Source organism: Lactuca sativa, chromosome 4, assembly GCF_002870075.4.
Source record: "Lactuca sativa cultivar Salinas chromosome 4, Lsat_Salinas_v11, whole genome shotgun sequence".
Taxonomy (NCBI): domain Eukaryota; kingdom Viridiplantae; phylum Streptophyta; class Magnoliopsida; order Asterales; family Asteraceae; genus Lactuca; species Lactuca sativa.
The window spans coordinates 130603428-130624502 of NC_056626.2; the positions used below are offsets into that span (position 1 = coordinate 130603428).

Below are 21075 nucleotides of genomic sequence, written 5' to 3' on the forward strand. Positions count from 1 at the left end.
CGCCACGATATGGTGGCATGCTTGCCACGACTTGGGAGTGGATTTGGATCGCGACTTAATCGGATGGCCAAGACGTGGCCATGGATTGGTCATGACATGGAGATCACTTGGAGTTGACTTTGACCGTTGACTTTTTGACTTGGTTGACTTTTATCCAAATTGCTAGTTTTAGAAGGTAGACTAAGTATTGACTTTGTATGATTCGGTAGGTGGTGCTTAGCACCCACTTCTCGACTGTGTGAGCTTGTTAGTTGTCGACTGCATTTGTGAGGTGAGTCTTCTCACTATACTATGTAGGTTGATAGTTTGTCTTTGTGACTTTAGCATGAAAGACTATGGAAGGACCATGACACTTGTATGAAAGGCCATGGGAGGACCATGGAACTTGCATTGAAATACCATGCGAGGACCATGGCAACCGTAAGGAAGACTATGGGAGGACCATAGAATTCACACGTTCTATATGTTATGTATGATATGTGGTATTTTTGGGAACTCACTAATCTTTGTGCTTACGATTTATGTTTAAATGTTTTAGGTACTTCTAGTTCCAAAAGGAAGGACTTGACATGATTACATCACATCTACTAGAGATTCCACACTTATGATTTTTTTATTACCCTGTTGTTACTTTGAAACACCTTTCATTACTCTAACTATCTTTTGGAAGTAATGGATTAATTGGTTGATTTAAAAATGAAAATTTTTACCTTGTGTTTTGGGATGTTACAACTTTACTGAAAAGTGAGTTCAAGATTAGAGATTTGAGTGCAACAAAGAAGATATCAGGCATAGGGATTTTGAGGGATAAAAGAGTGGGTTCTTAACAAAATTATATTGAGAAAGTCTTGTTGGCATTCTATATCGATCAATCTTACCCAATGTTTCACCTTTAGCGGCACAGTTTAAACTAGACTACAACACAATACCAACACAAATGGGGAGATGTGTTACATGAGCAGTGTTTCATATCACACGTTGTTGAAAGCCTCATATACGTTATGGTCTGTAGTGGTCCTGAGTTAGATCATGTCATTAGTTTGGTAAGCAAGTTTATGAGCAATATAGAAAAGTCTCATTGGAAAGCAATCAAGCAAACTATGCGAAGAAAAGCAATAAGTACCATTGGACAAGCAAATCACTTTGGGAATCAACTTTAAGGATCCTCTTGCACTTAAAAAGAACTCCTAATTTTGTTTAGTTTATAATGCTAGAAAATATATAGATGGGCTAGTTGGTTGTGCAAACTTGGATCACGATGGAGACTTGGTGAAGAGAAAATCACTTACATATTGTATTTTACCTTGTTTGTATGTGTTGTTATTTAGAAGGCAACATTACAACCTATAATTGTCATGTCCACAACCAAGGTAGAGTACATGTCAATAACCGAAGGGATAAAGGAATGCATATGGATACATGGCCTTGTTCAAAGTCTTGAGTTGAAGATGCAGAAGCCTACTTTGTATGGTGGCAATCATATTGATGTTCTTAAATAAGACATGTTATGAGAAGATATATATTGAAACACCCGACAAATATGTAGACAAAGGTGTTACAAACGAAGATGTTTAAGCATTATTTGGGACTTGGAGAGTGTTCTCAGGATGTATGTCCCTTCGGGGAAAACTGACAAGAAGGAGATGAATCTTGGAAATCTTTGATGCTTAAAGACAATTCAAGTCAATATGGATAATATTAGTGAGTGACATGAAATTTGATGAACCGAATAAATAATCCAACCCAAACAAAATGAAGAAACCCGAATGGTGATTTTTGAAGAGATAAGTGTTTGGAGTAGACTAAGGATCGTTAGGCCCGAAGACGTACACAACAAACACTTAGCCCATGGGGTATGGGACCCCTATGGCAACAACATGGATTTATTTAGTTGTTTCGAGTTTATTTGTATATGAGTCTGGTCCTATAAAAAAAATAGTAAATCGCACCTTCGGTTATACTGAGTATGGTCCTATAGTTACTAGTGACTACGGTTATACGTATCTGAAGCTGTCAAGTAATAGCAAAGTCTTTGACTCCTGCCCATGGATGTAGGTCAAATCGACCAAACCACGTTCGGTGTCGTTTTTTATTGATTTTTTTTATTGCTTGTGTAACAATAAACATCACATTACATATATGTATATCTTTTTATTGCTTTTCTTTGATTGCTTGTGTAACAATAAAAAATCACATTAAATATATGATATATCGTAACAAACAATAAAGAAGCACATGTACTTTGAAAAAAAAGAAGAAATATAGATTTTAATAATTCAATGACTTTATATAGAATATTGTCATTCTTAGTAGATTTAAGAAACTATTAAAAATCAAAATCATACCCCAAAATACTGATATTATACACCCAAATAACTCCCGACTCCACAATTTCATGTGAATTACATTATAATTATTAATTATAAAATTAATTAAAACTATTACCCTTTTTACACAACTTTTCTTTCGTACATCGTTACAAGTCTAAACTAAGGGGGTGGGAAAGGTAATTAGCCGAGGGGCATTTATGTAAAGTCGCTATCTCCTCCCACATGTTAAAGGGATCAGTTCCCATGTGCAACTCTTTTAATTTATTCATTCATTGCAGAATAACTTCCCACTCTCGTGCCCTGTTTTGTTGTTTTCTCTCCTCCAAAAGACAATCACCCAACGTCTTCAATGATTTTGTCTCCCAATCAACAACTCATCAATTTCTTTACCCTCAATTTTCATTAACACTTTATAAAAAAATAGATACATTTCGATTTTTAATCTCAAAAATACGATATAAAAAAGAAAATTCGACATAAAAAAATATCAAAACGGGTTATCTAATTTCATACCCATTCCCAAGTGTTGGATCTAATCTTAGCATCATTGACTTATGATGAGTGCTGTTGCCTTTTTCTGAGTACAATAAAGTACAATACTGTCCTTTGTTTTTTGGTTGCATCATCCCATGTGGCTTTAATGTAAAAGAGAGAGAAAAAGGGAGAGAGAATATATATATATATATAACGTCTCAAGGTTACAAATAAAATGGTGCATTTGTGTTGACTTCATCTTGCATATCTAAGAAAGAAAAAAAGAAAAATGGGAAGCATGGATAGTTTCTCTTCAATTGATGAGTATAGATTTGATCCCAAATGGTTGATTCATCCCGAGCATCTTTTTGTTGGGCCAAGAATTGGTGAAGGAGCTCATGCAAAGGTCTATGAAGGAAAGTAAGTAAAAAGATTCCCATACCTTCATCAATCAATCAATCAATCTTGAATCTTGATTATCTGTTTTGGTTATATGACTAATGGGCAAATGGGTAATTTCCAATTCTCATTTAGATATAAAAACCAGAATGTTGCGATCAAAATCGTTCATAGAGGTGACACACCCGAAGAAATCGTGAAGAGGGAAGCTCGGTTTGTGAGAGAGGTTGCTACATGGTCTAGAGTTCAACACAAGAATCTTGCAAAGGTTTGATTTTGATTTATATTTTTTGAGTTTTGTTTAGGAAAGAATAATATAAAAAAAAGGTGACAAATTGTTTTTTTTTTTTTTTGGTGTTAAATAGTTTATAGGGGCATGTAAAGAGCCTATGATGGTTATTGTTACCGAAATTTTAACGGGAGGGTCATTACGTAAATATATGTTGAATAAAAGACCGGGGTGTTTGGATATGCATGTTGCTATTGGTTTTGCACTTGATATTGCTCGTGCTATGGAGTGTTTGCATTCTCATGGAATCATTCATCGCGATCTAAAGCCTGGTAAGTTTTGAATCCGTTGGAATTGAAAAAAAAAGAAAAAACTGTTTGTTTTGTCTGATGGAATGGAATTGATCGTTCCCGAAGGAAATATGATTCCTTCGTTTATCAAGCGGGAGGTGTTCTTTTTCGTTCCACATGGAATGAAATTGAAAAGTTGTAAAAGAACCCTTTTTTTCATAAAATGAAAAAAAAAAAGTTGTTTATTTTGCTGGATGGAATCAAATGAATTATTGATCACGGAAATGATTCCTAACTCGTTTTGAATTATAAAACTTTTAATGACACGAATCCTTTTCAATAATTTCATGATTTTAGTTAAATTGTAATTTTATTTTTCAAAAAAATTACTAGAAAAATATTTTTTTTTTATCCCTTTTATCATGTTTGTGTAAAATATAAAATTCTATAATATTAAAAAAATTTCATATAAAATCATTTCATTCCAACAAGCCAACCAAACATGATCATGGAATGTAATGACTCATTCCATTACCTTGGTGATTCCATTCCATTACATTCCATGGAACTAAACATACCCATGGCTAATTTAAATCCTACATTTAATTTAATTTCTAATTTTCTACAGAAAACTTGGTGTTGACAAAAGATCAAAGAACACTAAAACTTGTAGATTTTGGATTAGCAAGAGAAGAGACGGTTACAGAGATGATGACAGCTGAAACAGGGACATATCGTTGGATGGCTCCAGAGGTAATTTTTTTAATCTTTTTTTTTTTTTAATCAAAGATAAAGATTTTAAATGTTTTTTTTTTGTCAATAGTTATATAGCACTGTGACACTAAGGCAAGGAGAAAAGAAGCATTACAACCAGAAAGTAGATGCTTATAGCTTCGCAATTGTATTATGGGAACTTTTACACAACAGACTACCCTTTGAGGGTATGTCCAACCTCCAAGCTGCTTATGCTGCAGCTTTCAAGGTAAAATAGTAACTTCGTTATTTCTCCTAAAGGGCAAAATAGTAAATACTTACTTGGTTTTTATCTTTTTTCAGAATGTGAGGCCAAGTTTGGAAGATCTACCAGAAGATTTAGCAATGATTCTGAGTTCATGTTGGATGGAGGATCCAGATGCTCGACCAAACTTCAGTCAAATCATACAAATGTTGTTACATTATTTTTCGACCATTTTGCCCTCCAAACCCATACTTCCTTCTCGCCTTTTTGTAAATGAAAATGCCCCCATGTCTCCAGAATCTCCAGGCACAAGTGCTTTAATGGCAGTCTGCAATTTTACAGGGGATACCCCTAGAGAAATGGAACATAATAAGCCAAAAGGTTTCTTTTTCTGTTTTAACCAGTGCTATTAATGCCCAAATCACAAGGTGATCAAGTCTGAACGTGTATTTTTTTATAAACGCTGTGGTGTTTTTCTAAGAAAAATGCTAACTTTATCATCTTGTAAATTATTCAGCTCTGAGTTATATGATATAGATATTGTCATGTTGATGTCTTTTTTGGTTCTCTATTTACCATTTTAAACAAGTTTTTGACAAAAGATATGTGAAATAAAGTGTCACAACTCACAATTTTTTTTTTATTTTTTTCACCAGTAATCCTTGCAAGAACACAATCCATCTTTGAAATGATGAAACCGAGTTCGATCCCTAACAATTATCTCTCTGTTATAAACTTTTGAAATCATTTTTGTTGCTTCATGACAATCACTACACACCCGAAGATTCTTTGAAACCCTAATAGGGGTACCAATGGAAGTCTTAATAAGTCCAAAAGCAATTGCCAATTTCTCACTATGATGAGAAACCGATTTTTCTTTATCATATTCTTCTGCCTCCAATCTTGCATCTTCCATATTCATCACATAACCAGCCAACTTTATCCTCTTCATCATCTTTTCAGTAGCTGCATATATTTTCTCACACTCAAAATTCGCATCATCTTCAGCAAAAAACTCATGAATGACACCATTGACTTCAATTGAGCTACACCCTGGACTCTTTTTAATAACACCCTTTTCTTTCATCTCTCTTCTTACCCTAAATGCATCTTCTAACCTACCAACTGATGCATAGATACTAGATAGAAGTAAATAGTCTCCACTATGAACAGTTTCCAAATTCATTATCTTCTTCAATGACTCTTCTCCAATTCCAACGTTTTTATAAACTTTGCATGATGCCAATAATGTCCTCCAGATAAGTGCATTTGGCTTCATGTTCATTGGCATGTTTTGTATAAATTGATTAGCCTCCTCCAATAATCCAGCTCTCCCTAACATATCAACCATGCAACCATAATGCTCGATTTTTGGTTCTATATCAAAATCTTTAATCATACTTGAAAACAACTCACGACCTTTTTCAACTAAACCTGAGTGGCTACAAGCAGAAAGAACACCAATGAAAGTTATATCATTTGGTTGTATATGTTTGGTCAACATCAGGTCAAAGTAGTTCAGAGCTTTGTCCCCTTGTCCATTGCTTGCAAGACCTTGAATGAGTACACTCCATGACAATACATTCTTTCTTGACATTTTTTTAAAGACTTCAATTGAGTTATCAATAGAGCCACATTTTGCATAGAAATGTAATAAAGCAGTTCCGAGTGTTACTGTAAGTGGTAATTTTTTCTTGTTTATATAGAAATGGACCCATTTACCTGTTGCTAAAGCTCCAAGTTCAGCACATGAAGAAAGGACACTGACCATGGTGACCTCATTGGGTTCAATGTTAGCTTTTTGCATGTCATGAAATAGGGAAAGTGCTTCTTTGCATCTATTTGTTTGGTTGTAGCCAGATATCATTGCACTCCAAGCAACCACATCCTTATGTGACATTTGATTAAACAAACTTCGAGCTTTATCTACATGCCCACATTTAGCATACATGTCAACAAGAGAAGTGATTAAAGTGGGATTCCTTTTGAGCCCATTTGCTTCTATATAGTCTTTGATCCATTCCCCTAACTTCAAAGCACCAACACGTCCACATGCTGTCAAAACACTAACTAAAGTGACCTCATCAAACTTCGTATCTGTTTCAAGCATGTAGTAAAACAAATCAACAGCTTCTTTCCAGCATCCACTCTTTGTATAACCAGAAAACAAAGCATTCCATGCAAAAATGTCTCTTACAGACATTTCATCAAACACCTTGCGAGCAATCCCAGCTTGCCCACAGTTTCCATACATTTTGATCAGACCATTCTCAGCAAACCTCGACGATCTGCATCCCAATTTCATAAGCTGGCCGTGAATCTGTTTCCCCTCCTCCAAAGCTCGTAATCTTGAGCAAGCTTTTAAAACACAAGGAAAGGTAAACTCGTCTGGCTCCACCGACGTTTCCTTCATTTTCTTGAACATAAGAATAGCTTCATGAGAGAAATTTTTCAAAGTCAGACCCCTTATCATGATGTTGTATGCAGATGAATTGGGCTCGTTTAACTTCTCGAAAACAGAGATGGCGTAATCCATAGGTTGGTGACGCAGGAGGATGGCAGCGGATTCGAGGAAGTTTTCCGCCACCGACGGACTGCTGATGAAACGGGTTTTGATGAGATGGGCATGAATTTGGTTGAGGTCTCTTACAGTCTTGCATTGTTCAAGAATCAGTGGTTTAGGATTATCAGGGAATTGGGTGATTATTATAGGTTTTGTGGTGGTTATTTTGGCGGGAGAGATAGAAACTGCAACAGCCATTATCCTTTCTTGTTTCAAGCTTGAAAGACAAGAATTGTAATTTCTAAAGCTCGAATCTTTAGGGGGTGTTTGGACCCTTCATGGAAATCCTACATCTAATTCCGATTTTCAAGTAACAATAATTATTTTCAAAATATTTACAGTAAAACGGATGCCTTTTATTGGATAATACGTATACATGATATATTATAGCTTCGAAATCAAGATAACGCAATACAAAAGGCAACAAAAGGTATAAACGTGCATATCATTTACCACTCATGTCCAACCAATTTATTCCATTGCCATACCACCATATGATATAAAAAGAATTCGATTCAATAGTGACAACCCGTCTTTTCCAAACCATATTCGCAATGACTACATACTCTCAAGTGTTTATAAATATCTTAGAATTATCATAAACACAATTATACTTCACACAAACAAGAAAAAACAATGTCTAGAAGCTTAAACCATGGTTATGGTTTTAACAACCGTATGAACATGCGTAGGGATCCTATAGTCACCTATGATGTTCCTCAATCCAGCAACATCCACTTGGTATTTGATGATGATCGTGTCATGTTTGAGGAGGAGCGCCCTATTGTTGGCTATCCGCATCGTGTTGCCTTTGAGGAGCATCATGAGCGACCTATAGTTGGTTACCCGCATCGTGTTGCCTTTCAGGAACATCATGAGCGTCCTATTGTTGGCTACCCGAATCGTGTTATGTTTGAGGAACATCATGCTAGTCCCGTGCATAAAAATCACCGACATGGCTCAATAGAGCCACGCAAGCAAGTCCACTTTGTTGAGCATGATGAGAGGGTTATTGAATCGACTGATAACTTTGGAAATCAAAAAGTTTATAAGGAAAGCGTTGATAGTGAAGCTGATGGGTTCATCACACGAAAGCATAAGAACTTTGAGTTGAACAAGTTTGGAACGTTTAATTATTTATATTAACACCAAAGAAGTTTGGATTGTGTTTTAGTATGGATTATGTAATGTTTGTATTGCCTCTCTTATTGATCTAAATAAGGAGCAATTTGTTTGTTCCTATGTTGGTTTCATTGTAGCCATGTATTGTAAGATGTTTGGTACTGAATTTAAAGATGTTTTATTAGTATAGAAGTGTGCATCAATTGAGAATAAATATGTTTAAAATGATGAAGACAACGCAAAAAAAGAATCGAGTTCATGAACAAGTGAATACAAGGGAGGGGGACGATATGATTAGTTGTCGCCAAGAAGGGGACGGAGATGGGAGTGGATGTTGTAGGTAAGGGCAATGGCGGAGCTAGTTTTGGCGTTGGGTGTACAACTAAATCCCCAAAATAAATTTTATATATATTAAATTTTATATATTAATTTTTTATATGTAAATAAGCTTAACTATCTTGCACCCCCAACTCGAAAACTTATACCTTGCTGCTGTGTTTTTTTTTCTAAAAAATGATTGCATGAATGGCAGAAAACCTATGAATATAATAATCCAAATCATGAAATAAATACTTCACAAATCCTAACCACTAGCATTAGATTAAATAATATGATAAAAAAAAGTTTAATATATTATTATATTTTAATCCAAAAATACTACAAATTCTAACCATTATCGAATGTACTATAATTTCTATAAAACCTTACAAATAAATTAACAAAAAGTTACATAAAACATTAAAAACTAAAACTCGAACCTTACAATCTCTTGTCGCTGTCAAAAGGTCATGTTGCTTTGGCGAGAACCGTCTCCTATTACCCTTCTTCTCGTCTTGACAGAGTTAGCATGTGGCTTGCAAAGTCACCATATATGTAATCACTCTCTATAACTTTCATAACCTCAATGGGGATGCAGAGGAAGGGGCAAAGCGAGCAACTGCACATGACCCAATTGTAACGTTTGATATCCGATATGAAGTTGATTCCAAATTGTTAAGTTTCTCTTTGGGACACAGCGTGTTGAAGCCTCAACACGGCGTGTCGAGATGCTTTTGTCCACGGACTTTAATGAACCAACACCACAACACGGCGTGTTAAGGTGTCTCGACACGGCGTGTTGGCAGCTGGGAAGGAAACCCTAATTTTTAGGGTGTTGCACCCTAATTAAAGGCCTTAAGTCCCTTTGGTTGGCCTACTTATCAGCCTCCATTGTTATCAAAACCCTAAAACAAGTTGTAGCCTCCATTGTCAAGCATTTGAGCATTGGAAAAAAGTTTGGTGTTCATATTGTGCATTGTGAAGGAGTTAGAAGATCTTGAAGTTTATAAGCTTCGAGAATGAAGTCTTGGATCCAGAACCACTATCCATTTTGTAAGGAGTTTGAGGTACCAAGTTATGACATCCCCATTTTCACGGCCAGAAAAGACCGATTTTGTTTATGCTTTATAAAAATCAAAGTACCTCTTTTAATAAAAATGTTGCGGAATTTGTTCCCAGTAAAACATGATAAATACGTTATCAAAGCATTTCCGAAGAAAAATATTTTTATTCATTTTAAAACATCTGGGATGTCATCGTCAATACAAAAACATAAGCATAAACAGAACTTACATTCATTATCACTAGTGATTTATATCTCCTTAATCTCTCAGTGTAATGTGACTTCATATCAACACATGTGATATAAATAAGCTAAGTGGGTCAGGTTGGGAAACCAAGTGAGTACATAGGGTTTTCAACCCACAATAATATAATTATTATGTTTAAACAATCAAACAATCAACCCAATTACTCATCCCCATTATCTTCTTTACTCTTAAAGATCTATCCTAAGAATCATTTATCCTACATTCGTCTATTCCGAAGTCCCTTGCTTCCAGGGTTATAGGACTGGCACTAAATCCATAGCTGCCAATGCTCGTTCGTAAAGCACTAATTCCATAGCTGCTATAGTTTATTCATTGGGTACTAAATCCATAGCTACCAGTGTTTATCTAATAGGTACTAAGTCCATAGCTACCAATTCCTAACAGGTACTAAGTCCATAGCTACCAGTGTTTATCTAGTACGTACTAAGTCCATAGCTACCAATTCCTAACAAGTACTAAGTCCATAGCTACCAGTATTTGTCCAATAGGCACTAAGTCTATAGCTACCAATGTTTACTCACATCATCTTTTATCTCTCATCATTCATCTACCCATGTCATGCCCAACATATTTGTATACATAAAATACGTATACAGTTTAAATCATTTAAAACATGTATAAAAATGTTCATCTCGTATAGACAACAAGTATTCAGATAATATGCACACATAGCACGTAGTTTATATAAAATACTTCATATTTATGTGTAAGATGAAAGTAACTATGCACTCATTTGATAAGGTGGTGACTCGGTACTCAGACAGCGCTTCGTTTACTTTAAAATAATTTCTTTCGACGAAACCTAGTATTATTACCGCTAGATTTTACATTTTAGTCTAATATTTACCGTGACTAATTATCAGTCTTATTATTATTATTATTATTATTATTATTATTATTATTATTATTATTATTATTATTATTATTATTATTATATAAGCGTTTAAACAATATTTTCCAACTACTATGTACAGATAGGGGTCAGACATAAAACACCGGAGGGCAGGACCATTTTGGCATATAGCACTTCTGAAATCCAACAACCCTATGCGGCCCTTTAAACCAGATTCCCCGTACCGCGAGTAGCTAGAAAGATATTATAACGACACTTACATATGTAACGACCCAAAAATTACATCTAAAAAATTTCTTTGAAAACATTACTAAAATCATATTTATAAAAACTGTATCATAAGTCATAACATGATTTCTCGAGTGTTAATTCAAAACATAATATCATTATCAGAGTCAAACATTCTCAGGCTAACTGACTATGGTGTGTGCACTGCAATCTTCCCGAGCTCCTCTTTTGAAAACCGAGTACCTAAAACCAAAACTGAAAACCGTAAGCACGAAGCTTAGTGAGCTCCCCCAATCTACCACATACCATGCAATAACATATAAAGCACATATTGGGCCTTGCCCACTGCATCGGACCGAGGTTCGGACTAACTGGGGCCTTGCCCCCTGCATCGGACCGAAGTCCGGAAACTGACTGGGACCTTGTCCCCTGCATCGGACCGAAGTCCGGGCTAACTGGGGCCTTGTCCCCTGCATCGGACCGAAGTCCGGGCTAACTGGGGCCTTGCCCCCTGCATCGGACCGAAGTCCGGACTAACTGGGACCTTGTCCCTTGCATCGGACCGAAGTCCAGGCTAACTGGGGCCTTCCCCCTGCATCGGACCGAAGTCCAGACTAACTGGGACCTTATCCCCTACATCGGACCGAAGTCCGGGCTAACTGAACAGAACATAGCATAAACATATCAACTAGCATGAACACACATATACTGCATACTACATCGGGCCGTAGCCTGGAACACATAAAACATAAATCCTGTCTGAGCCACGAAGGCATCAAACATACTAACTACTGCATCAGATCAAAATCCGGAAACTACTACTAGCTAAACGAGCCGGCATTGTGTCCTTAGACCCGTTCCTACTGGAAGGAAACTCACCTGAGACTGCTGAACTGATGTTGCTAATCCTTTCGACTGCTACCTGACCTCTGACTCCGAACTGCTGCTCCACTAGCTCCTCGAGCTACCAATATCAATATAATACTTAGTCCAACTGGCCTCCAAAGGTCAATTAAATCAACTCTAGTCAAGGTCAAACTCCTGGTCAAAGTCAACCTTTCAGGTCAACCCTACTCGCCGAGTCCACCTAATAACTCGCCGAGTTCATATGCTCAGGGTCTTTCTATTCGCGACTCGACTCGCCGAGTCAGTCCATGACTCGCCGAGTCAACTATTCCCGAGTCCTGACCTGTCCAACTCGCTGAGTCTCCACCCGACTCACTGATTCGAGTTTCAACTCGAAGCGTTTGGGGTTTCGCGACCTGACTCGCCGAGTCCAAGAATAGACTCGCCGAGCCCAAGGGAATCTTCAACCAACTCGTCGAGTTGTTCTTCCAACTCGCCGAGTTCATGCCTAACTTCATCCGACTCGACGAGCTGTTCATCCCACTCGTCGAGTTCCTTCTCATCTTCAAGCTACTCGCCGAGTCCACTCGAAGGACTCGCCGAGTCTATTCAGTCCTTAATCCATGCAGTGGCTTTTTGAGCCAAACAGGGCTTCCAACTCATAGATCCATACTTGTAAGGCCTATCCCCCACGTAAAGTGGCAAACTTTACGTGTAGATCAAGAGATCTAAGCTTAAAACAATCCAAACTAGGGTTTAAGACAAAGAGGCTTCACTATCAACCCAAGAACAAATGCTTTATGACTTTCTAGGCCAAGATACACTCAGATCTGAAGTAGCAACTTCAGATCTAGGCTTCTAACTCGAAATAGTTCTTAAGCATGGCATAAAATCCCCAAATCACATAGCCAAGGTTGATCTATTTAAACAAAAGAGGGAAGGTAACGATTTATTACCTTTAAATGCTCAGAAATGATCCACCAACTCTGGATCCAAGGCCCCCTTCTTGCTCCACAAATACTAACTTCTCTCTCAAGCTCCAAAAGCTTCACTGAGGGTAGATCTTGCTCCAAAACGATTATGGCGGCTAGGGTTTAGTGTTATGTGTTAGAGAGGCAGTAAAGGAACCCTAGGGGAGAGAATGAGACGTTTAAATAAGCTCCAACTCCCGGATTTAGGGTTTTCCTTGCTCAGACCAGACTCGCCGAGTCACCTTGGCCGACTCGCCGAGTCGGTCGCTTATACCTCAACCCGGATCCCGCTCGGACTCGCCGAGTCCCTCCTTGGACTCGCCGAGTCTCCCCTTAAAATTGGGGTTTCCTTTCTTTTCTTGGCTTTCCAAACTTTGGGTGTTACAACTCTCCCCTACTTAAATTAAACTTCGTCCTCGAAGTTTGCTATGACCAACTGTCCTGCGAACTGCCTCCAACTCTCTGCCTGGGAAATCTAACACCCCCTTTGTCCATCACTCCAGCCACTTACAGTGTTGGTCACTATTGTTGGTACATACTGAATCCTTCTCTTTTCCATAATTTTCTTAACGTTACTTCCTCCGAATGAGAATTCGGTTACCCCTCATCCGCCTACCGGATGCACTGAGACCTCCCTGGTCCAACTATTATGTCAATATTTGAGTTACCGGACTCCTACCGGTCACTACACTCCATTGCAATCTCCTAGTCGCTCCCAGCGACTCCGCAAGATTCTTCGACTATTTATAACTGTTCTATCCATTCTGCCATCCATACTGAATCGATGCTGCTGGAACCAGCCTGCTTATCTCTCACCTGATTACTCAACTCCTACTAACTCAAGCCTTTCATCCTGATAGAAAAGCTACCTGCCTAGCTATCCTTACATATCACTTATACTTGGCAGAAGGGCTCAACTGATTCTGCTGAGAGGGATTTGTCGTTTCCAAACCAACCAACTATACCGTCAGCACCTGCATTCCAACACAAATACTAATATTGTCCAAAACTCTAAAACTATCCAAACACTGAACTGCCTGCAATACTGAACTGCTTGGAACACTAAACTACCCGAAACACTGAACTGGCTGAAACGCTGAACTGGCTGAAACACACTGAACTGACTGAAACACTGAACTGACTGAAACACCGAACTGGCTGAATCACTGAACTGGCTGAATGGTTGCTTCCCACAACTTCTAAACGGAATCTTCCTCTGGAACTAGTTTCCACCAGTCATCCTGGCACTGCAACTTTAACCACCTCCCGATCCACCGATCAGGTCCTTACGTCACATCCTGACATCATCAATTCCACGACTAACAATATGATGGCTCCCAGACTGATGGTAGCCCTTAACATACCCGAACCCCAACGGTCCACTACTACTCTGATCTCATAACTGAGGTGACGATCTACTGACAAATCGCCGACTTAACCATAACTGAAATACTTGGAAATCCGAAGTCTAACCCGTGGATTCCCATATCCTCACTACTGCACCCGAACTGGTGGGTACTACTGCTTTCCCGCGTCCAACAACGCGTTCATGCTACCTACCAATCTGATAAAGGTTGCGGCTACGCTCGCGGATTTACAACTCTCTAATACTATATGGATGCTAGTGAATGCTACGGCTACCCCCGCAGACTTACAACACCACTACTACTACCTGACTGCTAGTGAATGCTACGGCTACCCCCGCAGACTTACAACACTACTACTACTATCTGATTGCTAGTGAATGCTACGGCTACCCCCGCAGACTTACAACACTACTACTACTATCTGACTGCTAGTGAATGCTACGGCTACCCCTGCAGACTTACAACACTACTACTACTATCTGACTGCTAGTGAATGCTACGGCTACCCCCGCAGACTTACAACACTCTACTACTATCTGACTGCTAGTGAATGCTACGGCTACCCCCGCAAACTTACAACACTCTACTACTACCCCGAGGACATCCTGACTATCCCTAGTCCCGCTAGCGATTCCTCATCCTGCTTTCTCAAAACCAGCCCTCAGTCTTTGAATACTGCATCATCCTCGACATCTTATATCCTTGATATACTTAGCGCTTCGTCGAGGAACTCTTCGGCTTGGTTCCCAAACCAACCGTCTACTAATCCGGATACAAGAAGCTATTGTTGGGAAGTTTCCAAACTCCCAACTCTTGAATCTACACAATCCTTCATGCTGACTCTGTCACTGGCTACTAATACGAAAACATCTCTTGCTAACCGTTCTCAGGATCCTCATTCCGACTCACTTGAGCCCCTACAGGTGGTCCTCCAATCCTGGATTCCCAACCAGCTTCTAACCATCTTGATTACATGAACTAACTGTTGGGAAGGTCCTCAAACTCCTAATTCTGAACTTCTCAATCCATCCATCACTATGCTACTATCATTTCTTCTCAGAGGCCGCGCACTCATTCTGGGTCTACGTGGCTCTTATCCTTGTGTACTCGGAGGGTTCTCCCCCACTTGGATTTGGCTAGCTCCTTATTGCTCACTGGTCGAAAGGATTTCCAACCTTCCTTCCATTAAAAGGGCAATATGCTGTCCGCCGACGTTTACCCTTGCCAGCGCTCCAACTAACTCTTACCAGATCCTCACCCTTCTTGCTATCTGACTGAGCACCCCTCGATCCTTAACTGTATTTGCTTTAGGGACTACATCCCGAGAACCTGCGTTTGGGGTGCACATCCCCAACCCACTTCCTTACTGACCGCTAGCTACTCCACTAAAAACTCTGGATTATCACTACTGAGAATATAAGTGATCATTACCCGACTAACGCCTTCCGCAGGTAGTAAGGCACTACTGAATCTTACACATACATGCTACAATCACCACATCTGAAGTAACCTGATCTAGAGGGAACGACCTCCAATTCACCATTCTAATTCCAAGGTATGCAGATGGCATAACACTCAGTCACAAGCAGGTAATATGATACCCCAATACATACGCTTATAAATATCGCTGCAGCAACATAACAATAATATCATGAATAATAATTGACAGGAAGGTAAAAGATACATACCTCCAACACCCAGCGCTGATCGAACCCTAGCTGCAATCAACCGGTACAATCTGCTTCGAGCCATGGGCGCCCTTGCCCGGCCCCGGCAACCGCTGGTGGTACTCGAAGACATAGACGCAGGAGCTATCACCTGCTCTGCTGCATACACACCTGGACAGTGGGCCTTCTTGTGGCCTCTCTGAGCGCAATGGACACATATCGGTTCAAGTCCCTGGGCGACGGTAGTAGTACAATCCCTGCTGAAATGACCCATTCGGCCGCATCTGAAGCAGCCCAAATTGTAACGCCCGTAGATCCGGGCTAGTCAAATTAGAGGCAATAGGGGTCGAAAATGACTTTTCGACAAAATATTATTTAGAATAAATAATCTTAACCAAGTTTTAGAGTATGTCACAATGTTTCCGTACATATAAAGAACGCCGAAATCCGAGTTATAACGAAGAAGTTATGGCCCGTCGAAGTTTTACGGCAAAACCGGCACGGCACCGGGAAGCGTAAATAGTGAATTTACGATAGAGCGAGATTTAGATTTGGAAATCTAAACAAAAGTTGTAGAATATGTTAAAATAAGAGCGTCAATAAAAAGAACGCCCAAATCTGACTTCGTATGAGGAAGTTATGATTTTTCTAAGATTCGGCTTAGCAGTGCACGACCCGAAACTCGAATTTTAGTTCGAGCGGTTTTTGGCTTACGTGAACTAAATGAGAGTTGAAGATCTCATTAATATGAACTCAACGGTTAAAAGATGGACGAAAACGGAGTTCGTATGAAGGAGTTACGAATTCTTCGCGGTCATTTAACAGTCTAAACGCCTCCTACTGTTAAATTTGAGATCGGTCGAGAATTAGCCGACGGAGTCTAAATGAAAGTTGTAGATCTTGATTTTACCTACGCGTGGATATAAATAACGTCGAAAACGGAGCTCGTATGCGAGAGTTATGATTTTTCTAAGTTCAAAGGCTGATACGCGATAGGGGGTGACGTGGCACCACCAGAATTGGACACGTGGCACCACCAGAAGGCCACCACATGGACCAACTCGGCGAGTAGGTCCCCCCCTACTCGGCAAGTCCATCAGATTTTTGCACTATAAATAGAGGTGTCGGGTCTAGCTTTCTCTTCACACCTCCCAAACTCACTTTCTCTCTCTAGTCTCTCTCTCTAAGCCTCCTTAAGCCCCCTAAAGCCTGGGTAAACCCCCTAGCACCCGAAGGAAGCCCCGAGGCTCTCGGAGTCCCAAGAAAAAAGAGTTTTTCGGTTTCGAAACGTTGCTCCAATTAAGTTCCGGTTTTCGATAAAATTCGTTGTAAGTGTGCTACGATTACGCAATTTTTTATATAGCTTTCAAATAATTATTGGAATGTTATTAGGTCCTTAAAATAATTATTTGGGCTATTATTATGAGTTATATTGAGCGTTATTAACGCTTAATAATAGTCAGACTAATTAATGTGTTGCGGTTATCGTTAGACTAAACCCTAGTGGTATTGGTACTAGGTTTTATCGAAGGAATATCGTTTTGAGAGTATCGAAGCGTTGTTCGAGTGTTGAGTCACCACCTACTCAGGTGAGTGCATAGTTACTTTCAACTTACACATAGATATGAAGTATTTTATACAAATTACGTGTTGTGTGTGTATATTATCTGTATACTTGCTATCTATGCTGGATGAACGTTTTATACATGTTTTCAAAGATTTAAATTGTATATGTATTTTATATCTACAAAATGTGTTGGGTAAAACATGGGTAGATGTAATAGTTGTTGTGTGACAAAATAAAACAATGAGAGGCTCGTTATAGCTGTTCTTGATGATCTAGTCATCTAGCGGAGTATAGATGACGACCACGGACTATTCTATACAGTCCAGTGGAACACTAGCAGGCTCGCAACCTGTAGGTGTTTATTCGAACTGTGTGTTTATTCAAACTGTGTGTTTATTCGACCTGTGTGAACTGTGTGCTCACCAGGTATACTCCATCCCAATGATATTCCTTTGACTAGGTGCCTTATGTTAGATGTTTTAGGGACGTAATGTGAGGATAACGGGAATGGGTAATTGGGTTGATTGTTTGATGTTTGAAAATAATAATTATATTATTGTGGGTTGAAAACCCTATGTGCTCACCAAGTTTCCCAACCTGACCCACTCAGTTTATTTATATCACAGGTGTTGATATGAAGTGACATTACACTAAGAGATTTAAAGAGATGTAGATCACTAGTGTAAATAATTGTAAGTTCTGTTTATGCTTATGTTTTTGTATTAACGATGACATCCCAAACATTTTAAAATGAAATAAATACGTTTCTTCGAAAATGTTTTAATAACGTATCTACCATGTTTTTCTGGGAACAAATTTCGCAATATTTTTATAAAATGAAGTACTCTGATTTTTATAAAGCATAAACAAAAATCGGTCTTTTCTGGCCGTGAAAATGGGGATGTCACACAAATCACCACCACTACCACTCCTGCACGCACCCAAGTGCGACCTACCATACTTCCCGCATCGACTGCGGCTCTGATAGTTCCTCGTCCTCAAATCCGAACCCTTGAGCCTCTTACTCGAACCTGTGGCTACCTGAGTCTCATCCGTTTTCCTCTTCCTTTCCGACTCCCTGCCCATCTTTCGCTCCTGCGTTACCCCATCGGCACCGCCCGTCGAGGCGTCGACTGAACAACAGCTGTCTGATCCTGGAGCTTCCCGATCAATCTATCAGTGATCCTCACGACCATGTCGGGCAGATCCTCGCGAACGGCTCGCGAAACCTCCTCAACTATCCAATCACGCAGAGGTCTCTCTTGGAGACAGGATGCCCCACCCACTGTTGTCCCCTGCTGGCAAAAACTAGAAATGGGATCTCCCTCCCTGATGGATCCCTGAACTCCATAAGAATCGGGACCTAGACGAGCCCCAATCTGTCCTGAAACTATCCCGGCCTTAAAGGCCTCGAGATGACTGTCCATGAGCTCCACAATGGCCTCTCTAACCGAACCGAAAATCACTAGAGTCTGATCAATGATGTTGCGCATGATCTCTGCGGAAATGAAATCCCTCATCTGATCATCAAGCTGCCCGGCTCCAAAGCCCGAGCCAGATCACTCCTCGACGCCTGAACTGCTAACTGGTAGCTCGCGCAATGTCACCATGCTGAAAATATAACAATTCCTGATCAATTTACACACTACTGCTGTTGAATCTCTCACACACTCTACTAGTTCCCTGGTTTTTGCCTTGGCCCCTCTTGAATCGAGTACGGATCCTCTGATTTTAGTATTACGGGCCCATACTACCTTCCACATCTATCCGTACTTTCCTCAAGAGTTACCTCAACTCCACCAAGTCCCCTTTACTCTTCTACTGATCTCTGCTACTCTCATCCTAGGCTTGCCCTAGGGAACCTCTGACTCCACCCAAACAATCCTCAGTTGCTGAAGGCCTCCTTGTAATGCCAATTAGCCACCACCTGATTACCATCACATGTGACGAGGCTCAGATAATCCTTCAAGTAAAAGACTCATCCCTACAACGGTTTGACTCAAACAAGAGCTGCGCAATAGGGCCAAATCCAGCACTATGAGATTATTCAACCCTGATCACATGTGGTGTGACGTATTCACCTAATGGCTAACTCCCATCACTCAGAGTCCCACAAAGCACAAAGCAAGCAGCATTTGGATAAAGGAAACATACTCAGGCAAAACTATTCTCCTAACAAGAAACTGTACTAGCATACAATGCTAAGCTCATACTATCAGGCATAACCTACACATGCTTTCCTACTACTGTATACTCATTACTAGCATAAAATTCTTATCAAGCTGAAACACATAAAGCAGGCACATAAGGCATCATCCTAGATCCTTAGTGCTATCCTAGCATGCTGTTCTACTGAAAGTGAAGCTGAAACTGAAACTAAAACTGAAACTGAAACTGATACTGATAATCATAACATAACTTGTATGGGTAATTTGGGAGTACTTACTTGAGCTCGGCTGATTGCATGCACCACACCCTTTTTCTCTTTTCAAAACTCTTTTCGCTTTTTCTAAAACTCTTTTCTTTATAATTTTTCTAAAATTGTTTTCTTTTCTCAAATTCTTTTGTAACCATGGTTTTTCTTTTGAAAACTCTATACCACTTCCTTAGTTTGAGTTCAGTCACACTCGGGAGTGCGCCCGAATCCCTCAAACCAAGGCTCTGATACCAACTTGTAACGACCCAAAAATTACATCTAAAAAAATTTCTTTAAAAACATTACTAAAATCATATTTATAAAAACTGTATCATAAGTCATAACATGATTTCTCGAGTGTTAATTCAAAACATAATATCATTATCAGAGTCAAACATTCCCAGGCTAACTGACTATGGTGTAGGCACTGCAATCTTCCCGAGCTCCTCTTTTGAAAACCGAGTACCTGAAACCAAAACTGAAAACCGTAAGCACGAAGCTTAGTGAGCTCCCCCAATCTACCACATACCATGCAATAACATATAAAGCACATACTGGGCCTTGCCCACTGCATCGGACCGAGGTCCGGACTAACTGGGGCCTTGCCCCCTGCATCGGACCGAAATCCGGAAATTGACTGGGACCTTGTCCCCTGCATCGGACCGAAGTCCGGGCTAACTGGGGCCTTGCCCCCTGCATCGGACCGAAGTCCGGACTAACTGGGACCTTGTCCCCTGCATCGGACCGAAGTCCAGGCTAACTGGGGCCGTGCCCCCTGCATCAGACCGAAGTCCAGACTAACTGGGACCTTGTCCCCTGCATCGGACCGAAGTCCGGGCTAACTGAACAGAACATAGCATAAACATATCAACTAGCATGAACACACATATACTGCATACTACATCGGGCCGTAGCCTGGAACACATAAAACATAAATCCTGTCTGAGCCACGAAGGCATCAAACATACTAACTACTGCATCAGATCAAAATCCGGAAACTACTACTAGCTAAACGAGCCGGCATTGTGTCCTTAGACCCGTTCCTACTGGAAGGAAACTCACCTGAGACTGCTGAACTGATGTTGCTAATCCTTTCGACTGCTACCTGACCTCTGACTCCGAACTGCTGCTCCACTAGCTCCTCGA

The 21075-nt window shown here is 39.9% G+C and overlaps 2 protein-coding genes across 2 annotated transcripts; one reads left to right on the plus strand and one right to left on the minus strand.

Annotated features, from left to right (window-relative positions):
- Nucleotides 1-3002: 3002 nt before the first annotated feature.
- On the plus strand, nucleotides 3003-5236 carry LOC111907032 (serine/threonine-protein kinase STY13). Its single transcript, XM_023902822.3, has 6 exons — nucleotides 3003-3224; nucleotides 3339-3471; nucleotides 3569-3764; nucleotides 4351-4475; nucleotides 4546-4704; nucleotides 4779-5236. Exons 1-6 carry the CDS (start codon nucleotides 3094-3096, stop codon nucleotides 5091-5093), a joined length of 1059 nt encoding a protein of 352 aa, XP_023758590.1. The 5' UTR covers nucleotides 3003-3093; the 3' UTR covers nucleotides 5094-5236.
- Nucleotides 4912-7708, minus strand: LOC111907031 (pentatricopeptide repeat-containing protein At1g08070, chloroplastic). The gene is made up of 2 exons (XM_023902821.3): nucleotides 5311-7708; nucleotides 4912-5031 (listed from the first exon to the last, which is right to left on the minus strand). Exon 1 carries the CDS (start codon nucleotides 7439-7441, stop codon nucleotides 5330-5332), a length of 2112 nt encoding a protein of 703 aa, XP_023758589.1. The 5' UTR covers nucleotides 7442-7708; the 3' UTR covers nucleotides 4912-5031; nucleotides 5311-5329.
- Between the last annotated feature and the right edge of the window lie 13367 nt (nucleotides 7709-21075).

Excerpts from the sequence above, each read along its gene's own strand:
- LOC111907031 (XM_023902821.3), bottom strand. The coding sequence starts at position 7,441 with ATGGCTGTTGCAGTTTCTATCTCTCCCGCCAAAATAACCACCACAAAA.
- LOC111907032 (XM_023902822.3), top strand. The coding sequence starts at position 3,094 with ATGGGAAGCATGGATAGTTTCTCTTCAATTGATGAGTATAGATTTGAT. Across the intron at positions 4,476-4,545 it reads ATCGTTGGATGGCTCCAGAG|TTATATAGCACTGTGACACT; the intron begins GTAATTTTTTTA and ends TTTTGTCAATAG. Across the intron at positions 4,705-4,778 it reads CTTATGCTGCAGCTTTCAAG|AATGTGAGGCCAAGTTTGGA; the intron begins GTAAAATAGTAA and ends ATCTTTTTTCAG.